This window comes from Microcebus murinus, chromosome 6 (assembly GCF_040939455.1).
Source record: "Microcebus murinus isolate Inina chromosome 6, M.murinus_Inina_mat1.0, whole genome shotgun sequence".
NCBI lineage: Eukaryota > Metazoa > Chordata > Mammalia > Primates > Cheirogaleidae > Microcebus > Microcebus murinus.
Window position 1 is genome coordinate 77,835,365 of NC_134109.1, and position 21,741 is coordinate 77,857,105.

Sequence of the window (21,741 nt, forward strand, 5' to 3'; positions counted from 1 at the left end):
CGCCTCCGTTCGGAGCAGTTCTTGCCACAGAGGCATCTCCTGCGCTATAGTTATGCAACCTCACTCGCAGCGGGAGTTATTTCCTCTGCTTTCGGCTGCGCCAGATTCATGTAACACGCCTACCCCGGGCTTCAATGGAAGTCGTTCTCCATTAACAATCACTCCAGCTTTCAGAGATGAATGCTCGGCACAGCTTACCCCTTGCGCAGTAAGAATCTAGGCAGCGAGGTATTAAAACTCTCTCTCTCACTCTGTGTGTGTGTGTCTCTCTCACACACACACACACACTCTCCTGTCGTGCATGCAGCTAGGGGACTGCAGCAATGCAATCAGAGGGACAGCAGGCGGAGCTCTCTTTGCACAGTCCCTGCCTCTAACCCCCACTAACTAAAGATGAACTCGTGCCAGTTCCATTCTTTGCTCTGCAAGGAAAACACACACACGCGCACACACACACGGCAGAACACAGAAGCCTCCAGATTTCCCCTCTGAGCACACTGTCTTTCTGGCCTCTTCGTTCAAGCAACCCAGAGATTCCATGCCGAGTAACGGGGAGTAACGCGCCACAACAATGCAACCTCCCAAGCAGCTCCCCTGGCAGCTCCCACCCCCGCCCCCTTTTGCAGCGTGCCAAGAGTTTGGAGCGCGCGCACGCACACAGAGCTCGGTGCAGTCGATATCCCTCCGCCTCCCTCCTCCTTTCCCCGCTCAAGTGGCTCGACAACGATTTGGGAAATGAAGGGAGGAGGGGACTACTTTCCCGAAACTTGCTATGCTGCACACGACTTCGAGTAGCAGTGATTCGCCCGGAGGCCGCAGCTTTTAGTCCTACCCACACACCCTCACAGCCCGGGCACCGCGCTCGGCGGCCCCACCCCGCGCCTGCTCTGGCCTCGGGGGAAAGCGAGCGGCCGGGAGAAGTCGGGAGGGACTACTTCGCCTCCTCTCGCGGGCGCCCCCGGTTCGGGCAGCGGCGGCGGCGGCGGAAGGAGCGGGCGGCGTGAGCGCTTCCGCCGCCCCCCTCGCTGTTCCCCTCTCTCGGGCGTGAGGAGCTGGCCCGCCGAGCTGCTGGAGGGCACGGGCTGGCGGGGGACCTGCGGCCGCTCTCCCCCTCTCCCGCCGCTTCTCGGGACCCTGTCTCCCGCGGGCCTGCCCGCTCTTCTCCGGCCCGGGTGGGAGCTATCGGCTCGCCGTCCCCTCGCCTCACACGCGCCCCGCCGCCCCCTCCTCCCCCTTCAGGAGTCGTCCCGGCGGGAGCGTGTCTGGAGGAATCCGCCGCCGCGGGGCCCCTCGCCCGACGCTGCTGGTCCTGAGGACCGACCCGGGCGCCGCTGGGGCTTGAGCAGGCAGCCGGCGGCGAGGCGGGAGATGGTGGGGTGTGCTCCGGCAGGACCGCGCCGCCGCTGCCCGGAGCCTGGGCTCGGCACCCCCCCGCCGGCCCCCACCGAGCGCAGCTCTGCTTCCTCCTCGCCGCATCCCTGAGGGAAGCGCCGCCTCTGCTCCCGGGTTCTCCGCCCGCCCGCTCCTTCCTGGCCGGACCCCGCCGCGCTCCACCCCAGTGGCCAGAGGAGCAGCTCTCCAAGCCAGCCTTTGCAGCCCTCTTCTTTTTCCCTTTCCACCCGGCCGCCTCGGGTCTCTTGGCTGGGCGCTGAGGTGGGGGAAGAGGCTGGGGTCGCCACGGCGGAGGTTGCTGCCGCCACCCCCCTGCGGGGGTGGCCGGGGTTCCCGGCTGGGGGGGCACCGATCAGGGTGAGGCATCCACCATGGTGAGGCCCCTGAGCCGCTGCCCCCGCGCCCCCCCGGCCGCCGTTGCCTCCTGCCCCTCGGTGCTGCTGCCGCTGCTCCCCCGCCTGCTGTTGCTCCTCCATCTCCAGATCGGATCACGGTGAGGGAAAGATGAGCGAGGAGACGGCGACTTCTGACAACGAGTAAGCGCCTCATTGATCTTGATTACTAACCCCCCTCCCCCAGCCCTTTCTCGGCACTCCCCTGGACCCCGCCGAGACTTGGGTGCCGGAAAGCTTGCAACCCCAGAGAGTTCGGTGCATCTTGTTCTGGAGATGACTGATTTTCTTTAGCCATTTTTAGTGGCAGCACCCCTCCCCAGCCTCCCGCATTTTAGTTGCTTTCTGTTGAGGAAGGGTATTAAGTGTTGGGTTGGCAATTGTATGTCCAGAAGATGGAGTAATGTGGATGGATGGAAGTGGAGTAGAAAGTGTCCCTTTTGCCTGGAAGACCCCGGCCCGTCCTTTTTCACTAGCGTACCAACGAACACACCTTGAATGTCCATCCTGCTTGCTTTATAGCTATTTAACTTGGAAACTAATGTGTGGGAGCACCTCCTGCAGCAAACTGCCCTTGAATCTTAATTCGGTGAGTCAGTGACTCTTAAATGCCGATTAAGCCTTCACCCTCTCCCCTCCTCCTTTTAAACTTATGACCTATACGATTCTTGTAAAAAATAGGGTTAGGGAAACATTTTTAGAATTTAATAGGATTACGGACACCTGGAGTGTGGGAGATACTGAGCTAGTGTTTACCTTCGCGAATATTGGACGTGTGTTCCTCAGGAACATAGAAGTATTTTGAATGCTCATTTTTACCCTTTGGCTATATTAAAACACACCATTTACGTTAACTTAACCGAATTTACATTGCTGAACATGTGAGTGGCTTCATCAATTTCTAGAGCATTCTGGTTTAAGTATTTGCTTATTTGGGCTGTCCTTATGTTTTCCAAATGAAATACTTTGCCTTTGAAATATTTTGCTTTCACGTAACAGCTGCCTGGAGGAATAATTGTGTGGAAACAGTTTTCTGTTGAGAAGGAATATAATTCATGCAGAATAATGTTGGCATCCGTTGTCTTGTAATTAAGTTCAAGTTTTGTTTCGCTTTAGAGGGTTGGAAAGAGTTAAGTGAGTTGGGACCAGTCCTTAGGATGCATTCCTTTAAATAAAATGCATTCCTCAAGTCTGACCTTTTTGAGAGAACTTTAAAAGCCTAAAACGAAGGCCTGTTTAACATAAAATAGCTTGAGAAAGGCCAAACAACGTTTCCTTTCCCCCAACCACCCCCCCCTTCCAAAGCACCCGCTTCCGATGAGCGGGTGTAGAAGGAGGTAGATTGCTGCAGTGTCAGTGCAGTCTAGAAGCAGAAGTGGCCGCCATGTTCTCTCTCTTTTTGTGAATCGTCCTCATTTGCATAGCACACTCTTCATTCATAAAAAAATAATTAAACATCCATCACCTTGGACATCTTGAAAGGATTTTCTAAGAAAAAATTCAAAGCTTGTTTGTCTTCATGTAGATTTTTGAGTTAAGGAAGTAAGGAGAATTTGAAGTTTTAGGTTAAATTTAAAAACATACGCACACACAAACAACTACCCCTGTTCTCTGAATGTTGACACAGTTATGTGGGAAATATCAGTTCGGGGAGGTGCTGGGATCACGTGATCGCCTCCATTCATAAAATACCTGGCTGTCCATTCACAGTGCAGTACAATGTCTCGCTGCTTTCCGCAGATTAGATCTACTTTGAGGGAAATCAAGAAGTAACTCAGATAATGGTTGGTTAGGAGAAAAACTTTTATTGGTATCTTTCAACCAAGTAGCTTGGATCAAAAATGTTAAGTTTTGTTTCAGAGATGGGAAAAGACCAGCCTAATTTTCTTTTTAAGTGGTGAATATCTCCTTGTAGCTGCAGCTAATAGAAGAAAGCAGATGGTAGAGTGTAAATTGACACAAATGTAATATAAATTGTTTCTAAATTGGCCTTTCTTTGTTCTTGCTATGGATAAATTGAGAGAGCAGGGTTTTGTGTGTGTGTGCAGTGATATTAGTGAATGATACTGCTGTTATACTAAAATGAGAAGATATTCCCAGTGGTTTAATCCCCAGGATATTGGTATTTGAAACACCGAATGGCAGTCTTGACTGGGAGGATTGGTTTTTTATTTTTTTGAATTCTATATGTATGTGACAACTTGGAAATTACTTCACTCATCCAGACTTTTAAAATTATGTTTTCACAAATTTATCCTGCTTTATTAATGTTATTCCCTAGCAGTTTTGTAATACTGTTGGTTTTGGTATGTAATACTATTAGTTTTAGTATTTTTCAGCATATAATATATTGGTATGAGATGTTAACTCTTCATGGGGACAAAATCTTAGGGGTGTTTTACTTTAAAAAACTATTTTATGTTAGAAAGTGGTGTGTTCATCTGGTAATCAATTTTGCTAAAGCTGATGTTGTTTGCTTGTGCATTAGCTGAACCACAAATAGTGAACTTCTTTGGAATGTAGCTTTTAATATGATAATTTATGTCTCATCTTTGATATATGAAGTAATGTTTTGGAATGGAAATTTATTATTTATAATCATATATTATGAAGAAACAAAAGAGATATATTACGGCAAAAGCCATAATATAGTAGGCCATAGCATAGTTTAAAACTTCCCTATAATGTGGATTTTATATGGGCCTTACATATATTTTTTTCCCATTTTTTCCTCTGTTTTTTAAGCTACAGTTCATAGGAATCTAATTACAGTAGAAACTGTTCTTAACACGCTTTCTTTCTTTTTCACCTGATTTCAACCTTTAAAAAAAGTGAAAATCACCAGTTTCTTGGGAAACCATTAGTCTTTTCTAGGTAGCCATTGTAAAATCCAGTAAGGCCTTTAGAGACCTCTTTCTGAAATCCCCTAGGACATGCTCTGTGATTTGACATTAGAGTTCTGGGTAGAAATAGATAACTCCTAGAGGTTGATTGTGAGTATATATTTAATAAATAATTAGTGGAGGATCTATTGTGTGCAAGGCTTTGTCTTAATGCCAAACCAAATGAGGAAGAAAGGAGTTAGAATAGGATAAAACATTTGTGTTAGACTGTTTCAAATTCATGTTTAAAAATCTTTTCAAAAGAAATAAATAAATGTACTCTAGAGCAAAATGCTTTCTGTCATAAATAGTAGAGAAAATAGCCACACATGATTTTTTGTAGGTAATTTTTCAGTTCACAGAAATTGTTTAGTATTTCAGTCAAATGTTTCCAGTGGATGCAACCATACCTCATTTACATGTTGAATTCTCCTTTTTAATAGTGTTAAACATTTAAAGGCATAATATGTCATTCTTAGAGGGTCTTTGTCTTTTGATAGTAAGTGTATATAGCACTCCGCGTCCTTTTGCTAATTTGTCTAAAGCACATAGAGGAGTGAAATGGCTGAAATGTAAGCATTTTGCTTATTAGGCTCATAGTAGCTAGAAACACTTGCCATGTCAGTATTAGGCTTTCTAATAATAAATTGCTATTATATTAGATTTTGGAATTAGGTTAACTAGAATTAGGTCACTTATGATAAACTTGGTATCGTGTAATCTAGGTTTAAGCCATTTTCCATAAATAAAAAACAGATTTTTGTGGCTGCATCTGTGCTTCATAAAAAGTGTACCTAGTGGTGAGTTATGCTGAGGGTGTGTGTAAATAAATATATATTCGCCCCCATAACATCTTATGTATGTATAATTGGAAAACGTTCTAGAAATAAATATAAGCATTGGAAAGTTATGTAATATTAAATCAACTTATATTTATGGTGTATACATAATATAAACATACTTAAAATTCAATTGATCTATGTAAATATGAGCTAAATGATGGCTCACCTGCTTCAACTTCATTTCCCTCTGCTTTCCTATTTAAAATTTTTTTAAACACAATATACTACCCTGCTTAGAATAATCCCTTCCCTCACAAAACTTTTGTGAATCATTTTCCCCCAAAAGACCTTCTCACTTACACTTTATTCCTCCCCCAACATGCCCTCCTCTATATTGCCTCTGTGCTTGTTACATATTTATATTAGTTTTAAAAACATAATATTGTAAACTTATTTCTATGTTCCCTATTATATAATCCCCACTTTCACACAATGTTTGATGATAGATGCTCTATAAATGCAGTTAAATTAATTAAGTCATTACTTCATATTTGTGCTTTCTATGAATTTATGCATTTGAAATCATTAGCTGTGTTAGCAAAAGAGGCTAAAAAAGAGTATGGGAAAAGTAAATTATTACCCTTTAAAGAATGTTTACCTTATTTATTTTTTTAAGGCCAAAATTGGCCTAGTTTTTGATAGTTTTTTTTTCTGCAAGTTTTAGAAGTAACTTAGATAGGGCTTAAAACTGTTCTAGATGCCATTGGAATATTTGGATGTGCTTGGCCTCTGAGCTTTGTTGGTATATCTGAAGATCCAAATCATCAACCAGGAGGTAGACATTTGTGTCTCTGTCTTTTTTGGCATAGGAAGCTCCAAATTTAGGAATTTATAGCTTTGGCCATTTGTCAATTTTAAGTTCCTCAAATCTCTCCCCCGACCGCACCTCTTTTTTCCATAGTGCAAACTGTGAGGAAATGACTAGGGGATAAAGAATTTGATATTGATCAGGAAAGGATAAAAGGCAGTAGGTTCCATAATTTTATACTGCAGCTGTTGGTGACTGAGAAGCACCCAAGGGGAAAGGATAATAATCCAGCCTCTTCTACCGTGGTGTTGTTTAATTTGAACTTGACTAGTTGTTACCAAGTTTGGGGGAACAGTTGGTAAAGAAAAGTTTGCTTTTCTTCTCCAACTTTTATTAGGAATTAGATCTGCATTAAAAGTGCCAATTTAAAACATACGGTGTTTCCCCGAAAATAAGACAGGGTCTCATATTTATTTTTCCTCAAAAAGACACCCTAGGGCTTATTTTCAGGGGATGTGTCATTTTCCCCTCAAAGCCTCAGCTTGCAGCACGCACAGGATGGCCGGGACCTGACAGGGGGAGCAGACCTTGTTGGTGGGGCTGCCCGCACCTTTCTGGTCACCTCTGGGATAGTACCTGTCATGATGGGGCAGATGAGAAGGGCTGCTCATCTTCTTTACCGCTCACGAGGAAATGCATGGGGGAAACACAGTGCTTCACCCCATGCAGGAGTAGTAGTTTATTTCAGATAATTTACAAAATGATCTCTAAAGTTAAAGAATAATTTATTTGCAATTCTACCATTAGATAATAGGTGTTAATTTTTGGTGTATAAGCAAAGCTTTCTTTTCTTAAACAGTAATGAGGAGTCATATTCTTTCATTGTTTTTTTTTTTTTTTTTTACTATGTGTGAAGCACAGTGATAGATGCTTTATACAAGTATAGTTTTTCTGTATTAATATATACATGTATTCTCAGTGGAATGGAATTACACAGTGGACTATATAGTTTGTTTTGTGCATTTTCCTTATGTCATTAAATATTCTAGAACATAATTTTTAGTGGATACATAATGTTCAGTGTATGATATGCATTTGTTTTAATCAGTCTGCCATTATTGGATATTTTTATTTTTGAACATTGCTGCATTTGGTCCTGAATTCTGTCTTCATCCAAATCAGGGATAGAGTTAAAAGAGTTGCAAATATTAAATTTTATTCTTTCTGCTAAATTGTCCTTTAGAAAATAATTCAGTATATGAGAGTGCTTATGCTTTGAAAGTCTAATTCTCTAAAAATATTTAGCTAATTTTGAAGGTAGAAAATGAAGTCTTGTTTCTATTTTTAAAATGTGCTGGATGGTAAAATGAAATTGATTTTTTTTTTAAACAAAAAACTTGTTAGATTGTTTTGGAGTAACTAGAATGTTTTTAAATACTACATTATAAATAGAATTAAAGTGATCATGTAAAAGCCATTTGCAGAGCATTTATTTAACTCTTACCTTCTTTTATGCTGGACTTGAAATTGGGAGATGAGTTTCTCTTGTAGCTGTTTTTAATTTATTCTGTGATCCTGGATAAATGACAATTTCTATAGGCCTCAGTTTGCTCATTTGTAAATTAAGGAATTTGGACCAAATGTCACAATTGGCTCTCCTGCTAATGGTGTATAATCTCTCCTATAGTAATACAGCAGTAGACACATTGTAAGTCACTAGACTTTGTTAATTTTATTATATTGTTTTTGCTGACTTATTTAAGCAAATAAAGACTTCCAGTAGAGATGGCAGGATGATGAAGTCAAAGTATAAATTTTGAATAACCAAGATATAAAATTTGGAAACAATTGGTACATTTATAATCTTTTAAAACTTTGTTGGGCTTCATAGCCATGTGTCTTTGATGATATATTATACATGACAGATGGAGTATTTTGTACTGCTCTTTTTTTGATAAGTATAACTTCCGTTTGTGGATTAACAACTGAACAAAAGGCTATTGGACTTAAGCACCAACTTGGAGTAGTTCTACAAGGAATATACTAACAAGATACAAATCTTCATGCTTTACTTATTGAGCAAGAAATATCAAAAGTAAAAGTAAGTCTTTTTACTTGGTCATTTATGCAAATCATATTAATCTAACACTAAGGGATAATTGCACATTTAATTTAAGAAGCTAACAGAGGTAATGAATTTTGTTATTCTTTAATATGTAGATTTTGTTTGCTATTTGTGACAATTTTTGTGTCATAGCTGCATCTCATAGTCCAGAACCAAAGTTATTACAAATTTGTGAGGTTTAGTTTTTGTGACACTCAGAATGAAAAAAAATATATAAAACATAGTTTAATAATGGACTTAGGCCAATGTGTTGAATTGCCATAGACAAAGGGTTCTTAAAATTCAGAGTATTTGTGAACTTGAACAGGAAAAAGTGACATCATTTTTACTAATCTGTAAGTGAAATTTGTTTACATTCCTAACTGAAGGAAATGCTAACAAGCCATAGCATATTAGAGGTAGTTGTGACAGCAGTTGTATTAGTTTCGTAGGACTGCTATAACAAAGTACCACAAATTAGGTGGCTTAAAATAGTAGAAATTTATTGTCTCACAATTCTGCAGGCTAGACATAAAAAAATCAAGGTGTTAGCTGGGCTATGCTCCCTTTGAAAACCAGCTGGGGAAACTCTCTTTGCCTCTTCCTAGTTTCTGGTGATTGCTGGGAATCTTTGACATTTCTGTGGTTGCAGCTGCAAAACTCTGGTCTTTGCCTTCATCATCATATGGTGTTCTCTCTGTGTGTCTCTGTATCATTACGAGATCTTCATACATGGACACCAGTCATTGGATTAGGATCCAGTCATTGGATTAGGATCCCACTGTACTCCCGTGTGACCTCATCTTAACTAATTACATCTGCAACAACCCTGTTTCCAAATAAGGTCACATTCTGAAGTATTGGGGGTTAGGACTTTAACATATATTTTGGGGGGATGCGATTCAACCCATAACACCAATAGAAATTGCAGATTTTTTTCGTGTAGCCCAATTGCTGTTCAGTTGTTAATAGCTATTTTAAAATATTCGTCATCACCATGAAATTATAGGTATTAAACCCATTGTCAGAGCTTATATTTTAATATGTGAAAAAGAAACATGACTATATCAAAATGAAAAATACTTTGATAACTTTGTCAGTATAACTCATTTCTTTCGCAATCCTGAATATTTTGTTTTAGGCCTTTAGTATCATTCTAAGAAAGGGGGCCCTTAGCCTTCACCAGACTGGCAAAAGGTCCATGGCACAAAAGGTTAAAATCTCCTGTTTAAGACTGAAGCCCAGAAGTCTAAACTCAAAGATAGATGTAAAATAGGAAGAATAAGAAACATGAAAGATAAGATGAATAACTCCAACATACAGCTAATGGTTCCAAAAGAATAGAATAGAGATAATGGAGGAGAGGAAATATTAAGTAGCAAATCAAAACCCAATTCAGTGAACTAAAAACAAAGCCTCACAGTCAAATGGGGTTTATCTTGAGAATGCAAGAATGGATCAACGTGAGAAAATCAATGTAGTTTATTTATCACATTTGAAGATTAAGGGAGAGAAATGATGCAGTCCTCATAAATGCCAGAAATATTAATCTCTGCCCGTAATAAAGTAAATATTCATAGAGACATGTTTTTCTGTTCCCTAGATTTTTAATTTTTCCGATTTAAAATGAGAGTGTTGGGTTTGATTAACTTTGGGGTTTCCTTTATTTGAAGAGTTCTAGAATCCTAAGTGATTTTCTTTGTACTTCAGAAATCCACATTTAATGTATCATTTCTGTTACTCATGGAAATTGTCTTGCATCAGACATTTTGGAATTATCTTACAAGGCATTTCTTTCTGCATTTAAAGAGCAAAGAGTAAGCTTTAGTAAATTCAAGAATAATTGAGAATTTTGGTCTAATATCAAATAATATTAATATCTAATTTAATAATTCTGTTTCTAAATTTTATCTGTATATCAGGAGTTAGTATAGATAAAGGCCATTCTGACTTGGAATGTGGAACATGATTGTTTACCTGGTTGTATTTAGTGATATTGTTGCATATGATTAGACATATTGCCTGGACTGTTCACATGGTTAGGGATTACTTTCACAAATACACAGTATTTTTTTTTTTTTTTTTTTTTTTTTTTTTGAGACAGAGTCTCGCTTTGTTGCCCAGGCTAGAGTGAGTGCCGTGGCGTCAGCCTAGCTCACAGCAACCTCAAACTCCTGGGCTCAAGTGATCCTTCTGCCTCAGCCTCCCGGGTAGCTGGGACTACAGGCATGCGCCACCATGCCCAGCTAATTTTTATATATATATCAGTTGGCCAATTAATTTCTTTCTATTTATAGTAGAGACGGGGTCTCGCTCTTGCTCAGGCTGGTTTTGAACTCCTGACCTTGAGCAATCCGCCCGCCTCGGCCTCCCAAGAGCTAGGATTACAGGCGTGAGCCACAGCGCCCGGCCCACAGTATTTTTTAATGGCTTCTCTGTATTAGCATCCTATAGTAGGATTACCAAAAATTTAGATGAAATTTAGTGATTTGTGACTTTTCTGATGCCACTTTATTAAAGTTGCTGCAGTTTTACTAAGAATGTTTTATTAACCTCAGCACAAAGTCACCAAACTTTTTTTTTTATTATTGTTTTATTGTATTATTTTCATACTGCGAGATTGGAATTAGAGAGTCCTGGGGTTTCCTCCTTAATTTGTAAAAGTATCATTAAACATTTCAGAATTTTAGTTGCTGGATTATATGCATTGATTTCTTAAACTTTCATAATAGATTTGAATAGGCACCATTAGATATGATACTTTTTCCTGAAGAATTCTGGTTCAGTGACATTTGAGCCAGTGCTTAGTAGGCACTGTTTCCTTAGCTCTGAGATACAAAGATAAGCAAAACTTGGTAACTGCTTTCAGAATTCAACAAGGGAAATAGATTCTTCTGAAATGTCATGAGTGCCCTGCTTATGAAGTTCTTCAGGGCCCAAGGAGAAAGTGATTCTACCTGGGGGTGGATGGCAGGATGAAGGTTATATGTGAAGGAAGGCTTTAGAAAAGAGGTGGTATTTTAGTAGCCGGGCATGTAAAAGGGAAAGGGCATTACAACCAAGAAGATAGGGGGCAGAAAAGAAGCATAGAAGGAGAAAAGGAAAAACTTGAAGAAAAGTGGTAGCTTTTTAGACATACTTGTTTGGAGGAGTAGTGAGGGGATACGAAAAGTGTTGGGGGACCAGGTTGTGAGCAGTCTAGATTTGTGTTCACATTGCAACCTTGGGGCAAAGTGTAGTGGCTAGGCACAGAATATGAGACACAAGATGAATAAATACAGCAGGAGCTCCTGGAAGTACGTTTTTCTTGAAAGGTTGAGGAAACTTATTTAACTGATTAATAATAACATTAATTTTTAACAGAATTCTCTTGACTTTTACAGATGAAACACTCAAGAGTTCAAAAAATTTATTCTTTGAGCTACCCTCTCTCCTCACCATAACTCTCTTCAATCAGTAAGGCTACTTGATGAGAAGTACCAGATGTAGTCTTTATCATGTAGGCCATGAGGAACTAGTATTTTTTTTTTTTTTTTTTTTTTTTTTAGTTTTTTAATTCAGCTGGAGTTTGATTTGTGGTGTCATTCTAAACCATTTATTTCAGTTATTAGGAAACATTTACTAAATAGGAACCACTATTTTAAAGTGAAGGAATGATACACAGGTTGTGTAGAAAGCAGAACACTAGGGCTCATTAGGATAGTTGGTTGCAGAAGAAAATGAACTTCAGTTACTAAGGACGGTATAATAAGATAAAACAACAACAACAAAACAACTGAAAGTAGAGCTTTGGGAACTATTGAGGATACATTTGAGAGGGAATTCAGATGTCCGATAGATTACTTGACTGAATGTGAAGAAAGGAATAGGAAGAACACAGGATGACTTGAACTTTTAAAATTTGAGCTGCTGTGGTACTTTTAAGGAAGTGGGAATAGAGGTAGGGCAGGTTTTTAATGGGAAAATAACCCAATTTGATCTTTTTGAGGGTGGGTATTTATTTACTAGGTATCAAGGTAGAATATGCCCCACAAGATGTTTTAAACAGAGGCTTAGTTCCCAAAGAGAAGGTTAACAGGGTAGAATTATAGATGACAACTTCAGCATATGTAATATTGAAGCCAGTGGAAAATTGCTTGTGCAGAATATTAAGTATTAGTGGAAAGATGAGTAGTGAAAAACAGCAGTGTTTTTAAGGGAGAGTAGAAGAAAGAAGAGATACCAAAAGACAAGGAGAGTTCAGTGAGGAAGGTGTTTTAGAAGCCAAAGGGAAAAAATATTAAGAAAGGAGGTGCCCATCAGTGTTAGATGTTGAAGAAAGGTCGAATTGGTAAGATCTAAGAAAAGCATTTAACTGTTAAGATATCATTGACCTTTGTGGTAGCAATACTGGCGGCAGAAATCAGATTTTAGTATAGATTAAAGAGAAAATAAGTAATGAAGTGAAGAAGTCAAAGGTATCATAGATGCCAGTTATTCAGGGGGAAGTTAGGAGTTGAGAGTATGTGTTGGCTGAGGTGATATCAGTAGTGGAGAGGAATAGAACAACAACAACAAAAAAAGGTTTTAAGGAAAGCTGGATAATTGATGGAGGAAGGCCCAGGAGAAGAGGAGTTTATAAAACTGCCTTCCTGGCCAGGTGCTCACACTTGTACTCCCAGCACTTTGAGGGAGGGCAAGTCAGGAGGATTGCTTGAGCCCAGGAGTTCAAGACAAGCTTGAACAACATAGCAAGACCTTGTCTCTACGAAATATTTTTAAAAATTAGCCAGGCATACTGGCACATACCTGTAGTCCCAGCTACTTGGAAGGCTGAGGCAGGAGGATCGCTTGAGCCTAGGAGTTTGAAGTTGCAATGAGATATGATGATGCTACTGCACTCTAGCCTGGGCAACAGAGCAAGACCCTGTCTCAAAACAAACAAACAAACAAACAGGAAAACTGCTTTACTGTTTTTTAGACACTGCTAGATTTCTTCTAGGGACCACATAGCTGAGTATTATCCATAATTTACAGATGAGATAACTGGAATTCTAAAGAGAAGTTTAGTAACTTGCCCATAGCCACACAGGAGTAAGTAGCAGAACTGAGATCCAAATTCCGAAGTCTTTATACCACATTATATCTCATATACTCATTGGACAGACTAGATTTTAAAGAGAAAATAAGCTAGAAGTGTTAAGTTGACACAGAAGTTGACAGCTGTTTTGAGGGACTGAAAATTCCGGTAAAGTTAAAGAACATGGAATGTAAGTAGGAGAAATAGATGCAGAGATTTCAGTCAAAGAACAAAGGCTCCAGAGTGATGACATATGAAGGAAAATTAAAGCAGAAACAGAAATGAAGGTTGTTGGCATAGAGAAGCCAGGATCTGCTAATATGTTTTAAAAAAAAAAGTCAACAATATGGATGTTCAGATTGCTAGGATGGTATCAGGAGTTGAGGTGGAGAGGAGTCCTGAGCCAGTGCCAGCATATTTAATGTGAATGTGGGATGAGTGACTTAACCCTTTGCACTTGGATGTCGAGTGTGACTCGACATGGTTAGCAAAAATTATATAGATTAAAATTACTCTTTGAATGTATCAATAATTTGAAATATAAAAAATCCAAATAAGTTTGTATGAAAAGAAACTCCAGTTTTTTATTCTACTGCTGCGCTTTGTAAAATCTGGGTATTTAAAAAATTAAATCCTGAGTAGAATAAAGGAATTGAGAAAAAAGCAAGGGAGTGCAAAGGGTTAAGAGTGGGAGTATCATTGCCACCTGCCCCTACAACTTAAAGAGGCCAGAAGTAAGGATTTTGGAATTGGTGGTTGAAGAGAAGGGTGTTGGGGGGTTGGGACAGTGGACCAGGGAGGGGAGGTGGATGAGAAAAAGGAAGGGCTTAGCTAGAAAGGATTTGAGAGTATTGAAAATGATAGGATCCCATATAATAATGATCCTATCAGGAATGAAGGCTGCTGAGAATTAGAAAGTAGAGGGAAGATAGACATAAAGGAATTATCTATATTTGGGTTTTAAAGAACTTTAAGATTTTATGAGAGGAAAACCAAGATATTGGCTGATCTTGCAGGGTTTTATCCAAATAAATTGTTGACAGAGGATTTTGTAGTCTTTGGGTACTTTATTCTTAATGTGGTTAGAGAGGCCCTTTCAAAACAAAATTTACTAATTAAATGTTTACGGTTAACCTGGTATTCAAAATTAACATGATTGTGGGGTTACTGCTGACTGTAGCATTAAGACTTAGGCAAATAATATAACCCATGTCTGTGCTTGATTCTCCATCTGTAAAACCAGGATAATATGTCCCTACTTCAGAGGGATGTTAAGATAAATGTAACCTCTCTTCCCACAATAACATTTTTTGAGGTAAGAGAATATTAAAAAGAACTTTTAGTTCTTTAAAGGAAAGGTACTATGTTCATGAAATAATCAGTGCTCATTTTCATTTAGCCTGAAGGTGGGGTTACTTTTTTCTTAAAAATGATTATTAACCTGCTAGAAAGATTGTATTTCAGTTTAAATGTTAGAAAGCAGCTTTTCAGAAAAACTTAAAATCCAACAAGCAGAAAAAATCTCAACAAGCTGAAAATTAATATAAATTTATATTGTGAACATTTTTTTTCTGTGTTCTGGGCAAAGACTGAGTGAGGAGGTAGATATAACTAGTTTTGGGCAGGACAACAGGGCAAAGAACTAGCTCTAGCTCGTTTTTTGTTTTATTTGTTTAGCACAACTATTTATTTTAAAAGTATATTTCTAGAGCTTGTCACTGGAACAATTTTAATACTTAAGGGCATTTTGGAATTATAAGTAGATTTGATGTCTCTGTCTCATTTTCTATGGAAAAAGCCATCTTTCTTAGAGTTGTATGCAGGAACTTTCAAGTGTCATTATATGGAGGACAGAAATCTACTTCCATGGGAGAGAAAGAGAAAGGAAGATTTTTCAGTTTAGGGAAATTTAAATTTTTTTTTTTTTTTGAGACAGATTCTTGCTCTGTTGGCCAGGCCAGAGTGCAGTGATGTCATAACAGCTCACAGAAATCTCAAATTCCTAGCCTCAGACCATTCTCTTGTCTCTACCTCCTGAGTATCTGGGACTACAGGTGTGGACTACCACGCCTGGCTAATTTTTTTTTATTTTTTGTTGAGTTGGGGTCTCCTGGCCTCAAGTGATCCTCCCACCTCAGCCTCCCAGAGTGCTAGGATTATAGGCATAAGCTATGGCACCTGGCTGGAAATTTAAATTATTAAAGATGTAGACATTATTTTGTTGCATCAGTAATCAAACTAAGATCCCTATAAGATGGGCTTTAGTCTGTTTAATTTGGACAGCTGAGAGTCTTGTAAGCTCCAGTTCATGTTATGATCATTAACAACTAAAGCAAAAAAATCTGTATACATTTTGATTTAGCCTGAGGTTTAGTCCTTCTGTTCTGAAAAAAACTGTATAATTTGTTAATTCAAAAATAATCACCTTGCTTGGATACGTAATCACGAACTTGATTTAGGAATGAATTTGAAGTTATCTGTGAATCATGATCTTCAGTGAGCATAAATCAGGAACTTAAAAATATGATGAGCAATGTACATATTTTTTCTCTTGATGAGAGTTACTTGATTCAAAAAACCCAAACTTAGTAAAATTTAAGAATCTGTAACAAATTACTTCAAAAATATATGAAATTAGGATGTTCTTCAACTTTGTATTACCATTTTTAAAAAGAAAAGGGGAGTGATGAGAGATGAATGAATGTGACAAGCTAGCCTCCTAACCTTAGTTTTCCGCAGCATTTTTTCCGCTTTTTGATACTTCAGGCAGGGAGCAAGCTTGTGAGCCAAAAAGAAAAAGAATTTATCTTGTGTTAAATAGACCTTATTTCTTTTGAGTCTAAAGCTATGAAATGTATACTAGGCCCTAGCATACATTAGATAAATAGAATAAATTGAACTAAAATCACTAACATCAAATCATCCAGTTTTTGTATTTACCCCATCTCAAATTTAGTCAGGTAGTATGAGGAATACAGTGAAACTAAGCTAAATCCTTTGAGCTGACTTTCTTTGTTTTTGGAAGGACAAAGAGCAATAATTACATCAAGAAAGAAATCAACTAAAAACCCAATACAATTTTAATTTGCATTTAGTTTTATACATCTGTATTTTTACTTGTTTTAATAGTATACACACAAATATTTATTATTCATTTTCACCATATATACTTAATATACTTAATATAAAGACTTCATATAGTTTTTCAATAATTTCAATACCTGTGATATTTTTCAAGTTGTACCAAAAGTTTACATAGCTATTATCTCCTTAGCAAACACTACTTTTCCACCTCTTTGCTATTATATATAACATTGTAATGAGCACCTTTTTGCATATAACTGTTATTTCATGTTCAATTAATTTCTTAAGATAAATTTACAGGAGTGGGATAACTGTGAGAGTAGTAATTTTTTATTTTTGATATGAATTGCCACTTCCAACAATTTATATGTTTTTTCTATTGTGAATTATTTATCAAGGAAATTTATACTCAAATTTCTTAGATTCCATTTTTGTTCTTTGGTACCTTGTGGTTTTATATATAGCTCCCAGTACATAATTAATTGACAGCTTATATTTGAGTGCTTATCAGCATTGGCTTAAAATCATTTTATGGATTTAATCTTCATAACAACCATTTAAATGTTATTACTGTTACTACCCCCATTTACAAAGATGAGGAAACTGAGGCTTGGGAAAGTTAACTAACTTGGCAAAGATTACATAGCTGATAAAGGTCTTCTTCTGTCTCCAAAGCTTATGCCCTAAAACAGTGGCTTTTAGACTTTTTGACTGTGTCACAGTAACAAATACATTTTACCCTTTGACAAAGTGTATGTGCTTATGAATGCCATATGATACAAATATGTCAAGATTTAGTGGCTAAGAAGCTTTCAATTTTTTCCTAATACAAATAATTAAAAACATATTATTTTGTGAGAAGAATTGTATTATTGATTAGAATTCAGTGCTCACATAAATCTTCAAGATAATTTACTAGATTTTAAAATAATTATATATTTTTTAAATAATACTTTGGTATACATTGCCCTGTTATTTGGAGCACTTCAGTAAACAAATCTGAGAAAAGCAGTGATGTAACAATTTGTTATCTGTAGTCTAGCTACAGAAATTCAAATCTGAATTCCTCTGCAATCCCTCACAACCTGACCTTGAAGCCCAATCCCCTGAGGATTCTATACCTTTTAGTATTATCTCTTATTTTTATGAAATAATAAGCTGAAAAATAAATGTTAAATCTTCAGTACTAACAAGGAGATACAGCTTTAGAGGAGAAAAACATACCAAATACTGCATAGTAGTTTAGAGCAGAAGATTTTCAACTGCAGTGGATCTTGACCAGCATTATATTTTCATGTGGAATAGAATAGAATATAAAAGTTAGCCTTTGTGTCATCACAGTAAATCTAAGTTGTTTTATGAAAGGTTGTATAGTTATATATAACACAAATTATCCTACTGACTAACTTCCAATCATCCCTAAACAAATTCACAAGGATGTTGAGATCATGTAGGCCTCAGGGGTCCTCAAACTTTTTAAACGAGGGGCCAGTTCACTGTCCTTCGGACCATTGGAGGGTCCTTTGAGAGTGCAGCCCGCACATTCCACACATGCGCGCTGTGGGCCCAGGACAAGTAGGCTGCTAAGCAGGACAGGCAGTGGGGGTGGGCCGGATAAATGTCCTCTGGCTGGCCGCATGTGTCCTGCAGGCCGTAGTTTGAGGATGCCTGATGTAGGGGGTGGAAGTAGATCCTAAACATTTTAAAGTGATGAAAGTATAGTAAATAAGAAATCATTATATAGGACCTGTTATTTAAAATACATATACCTATACACATATATAGATATTCTGTCCATTATTTGAGGATTCTGTCCTTATTGTTTTATGTTAATAAAGGTAATTATAAGAGTTTTCATAGGCTATGTTGAAAGTGTTTGGTACACAGTAAGCATCAAATAAGTGTTTGTCATTATACATTCATATACAGCCTCAGTCTCTTAACCTTTTTTTCTAAGTTTTTAAGTCCATTCCTCAATTGCAGTAATAACCTTGTCATCTTAGTTGAAGAGGGATTCTTGTCTCCCTTAGTATATCTCCCACTTTCAGAAAGAATCATCTGGTTATAAAAGAATTATAGAAAAAGAAAATGTATTTTTACTATTAGCATTTAGTTCCTTGTCTCTCCGTTCTTTCCAAATGTTTCTTATTACTTTACCGAAAGATGTACTACCGTTTTTCTTGCTAAAATTTTCCTTTTTTCCCTTTGTTGCTAGTTGGACCTTATTAGAAGCCTTTGAGAATCTAAAGCAGTGAGCAGTAAAGCATCACCTTCTGTGGTGATGGAAATGTTCTATTTGTGGTGTTTAATATGGTAACTACAGTGTGGCTATTTGACTAATACTTGAAATGTGTTTTGAGTGACGAACTAAATTTTTATTTAATTTAAATAGCCACAGTTGGCTAGTGACTATTGGATAGCACAGGTCTGAAGGATTTCTATTCCTTCAAGCCCAACACATTTTTTGAAAACTTACATAATATGTTCTCTGTTCAATCTGTTGAAGAAAGTTTCTAATTTTTTTAATAGGGCGATAGCTTGAGGTAGTGTAGCTTTTTCCAAAATGTCTAATTTGCTATTGTTATGTTAAGATAATTTTAGTTATTTCACAGACATTGCATTACATTAAATTGAGAAATTATTCCTTTCTCAATACTTTTTGAATATTAAAAAATGTTTGTGTGTATATATATATGTGTGTGTGTATTTTAAAAGAGAAGTATCAGCTTCAGTCTCTGGTAGACAGATCAATACTGTTTGGCTTTTACTGTATAAATTTTATGATTATCATTTATTTATGGCTTGTGGTAGTTTTTGTTTTATTTTTTAATTGGCTAGTGATTAAAATCTTTTAAGAACAACATGTTTTGGATAATATAGGTGGTACATATAAGACAGACAATCGATGAGGGTAGTGAATGTCAGAACAAGTGGGACATATCCAGTGGAAAAAGCATTGGATTGGTAGGGAATCAGAAGCTTTGCTGTGCTACTTGTTTGCCTGGGGTAATCTCTTTATCATTATGAGGTATGGTTTCTGCTTTGGAAATACGGGAAAGAGGTTGGTGTTTAGCATGAGAAGAGATTTTTTTTTTTTTTTTTGAGACAGAGTCTCGCTTTGTTGTCCAGGCTAGAGTGAGTGCCGTGGCGTCAGCCTAGCTCATAGCAACCTCAAACTCCTGGGCTCAAGCGATCCTTCTGCCTCAGCTTCCCGAGTAGCTGGGACTACAGGCATGTGCCACCATGCCCGGCTAATTTTTTAGACATATATCAGTTGGCCAATTAATTTCGAGACGGGGTCTCGCTCTTGCTCAGGCTGGTTTTGAACTCCTGACCTTGAGCAATCCGCCCGCCTCGGCCTCCCAGAGAGCTAGGATTACAGACGTGAGCTACCTCGCCAGGCCCGAGAAGAGATTTTTATGTTTAAAATGTATTTTATTCTGTAATACTTTCTGGTAGATTATACCATTTTGGATAGCAGCTAACATGTATTAAGCACTTTACTGTATCAAATATACATTATTTCATTGAATCCTGCATACCAAAGCAGGTGACACTTAACCTTCAGTAACTTTCTAGATGTGCAGAATTGGATTAATCATTTCTTGCTTCATACTGTCAACATTGGTCTTATGTATGTACATCTATAGTTTATTATTTTAGCTCAGTTTTTATTTATTTGACTAATAATCACCCACAGCCTAATCTAAGAATAAGGACATTAGTGATAAATAACATCTACCTAATGTGCTTTTATCTTATTATCTTTTTTCAGGAGTACCTCTGTCCTGAATTGTATTTGCTACTGCCTGCCTTTAAAAATAGTTTTATCACATATATGTATGCCTAAATAGTGTCTCATTGTTGTTGAACTCCGTAATATGAATATATTTACTTACTTGTTGATTCTTGGAACTTGTTTTTTTTTAACTCAGTCATACAAAGATTTATCCTTTTTAAAATATAGTTTTCCATTCATCTGTATAACATTCCATTGTGTCAAGTTACCACAATTTAGACATTCTCTTGTCTAAGGGTATTTGAGTTATTTCCAAGTATTTGCTGTCATGAACATTACTACTACAAACATTCTTGCTTATGCTTCTGATATGTATGTGCTAAATATTCTCTTGAGTATATATTTAGGGTTAAAATAGATTGTAAGAGATGTCTTGAGTTTTCAAGTCTACCAGGTAATGCTCAATCATGTCCCCAAATATATCTAATTTTTATTAATATTTCCACTTAGTAATGTAAGAGAATTGGTGTAAAATTATACCTTATTGTCATCTTGATTTGCATTTTCTGTAACAGATAATGATTTTTGCTATAGTTTTTTAACTGCTTGCTATGTGTCAGACACTGAATTGATTAGTGAATTAGTTAATTTACATTAATTAATAAACTCATTTATTTTATTTATTTACTTATTTTTGAGACAGAGTCTCGCTTTGTTGCCCAGGCTAGAGTGAGTGCCATGGCTTCAGCCTAGCTCACAGCAACCTCAAACTCCTGGGCTCAGGCAATCATGCTGCCTCAGCCTCCCGAGTAGCTGGGACTACAGGCATGTGCCACCATGCCTGGCTAATTTTTTTCTATATACATATTAGTTGGCCAATTAATTTCTTTTTTTTAAATTTATAGTAGAAACGGGGTCTCACTCTTGCTCAGGCTAGTTTTGAACTCCTGACCTTGAGCAATTTGCCCTTCTCAGCCTCCCAGAGTGCTAGGATTACAGGCGTGAGCCGAGCCGCTGCACCCGGCCTAAACTCATTTAATCCCACAATAATCCTATTGGATAGGCACAGTTATATTCATTCTATAGATGAGGAAATTGATGCCTGGTGAGGTTGAGCTAGTAAATGATGGAGTTTGGGATTCAAACTTGGTCAGGTCAGGCTCCAGCTTCTTACCTGATTAAGATATGATATTTTACCACTCTCCAAATATTAATATTTATGCATTTATAGTTTCTTTCTCTTCTGCCCCATCAGTCTCTTGGCCTTTATGTGCTTGTGATGGTGAGTGTTGATTATTCATTCTATCTTTATATTATTGTGGGTTAAATATTGCCCAGTGTGTAATCTTCCTTTAAAAAGAAACTTACTGCAAAACCTCAGTTTCCTCATTGCTAGAATGAATAAGATGGCTCAGATGATTTCTAGTACTTTTGGTTCTAATATTTTGTAATTTGACTTAATCTTTACAGCCATCATTAATTTCAAAGTAATCTGTTAT

At 37.8% G+C, this 21,741-nt stretch overlaps 1 protein-coding gene across 2 annotated transcripts in view; it reads left to right on the forward strand.

Annotated features, from left to right (window-relative positions):
* The first annotated feature begins 877 nt into the window (after window positions 1–877).
* Window positions 878–21,741, forward strand: part of SPRED1 (sprouty related EVH1 domain containing 1) — a 97,903-nt gene continuing 77,039 nt past the window's right edge. Inside the window, exon 1 of one of the 2 annotated variants that reach the window (XM_076004235.1) lies at window positions 878–1,928. In XM_076004235.1, coding sequence (XP_075860350.1) covers window positions 1,897–1,928 — 32 coding nt within the window. In that variant the 5' untranslated portion in view covers window positions 878–1,896. The remainder of the gene's footprint in view (window positions 1,929–21,741) is intronic. The other variant, XM_076004236.1, reaches the window with a different exon arrangement.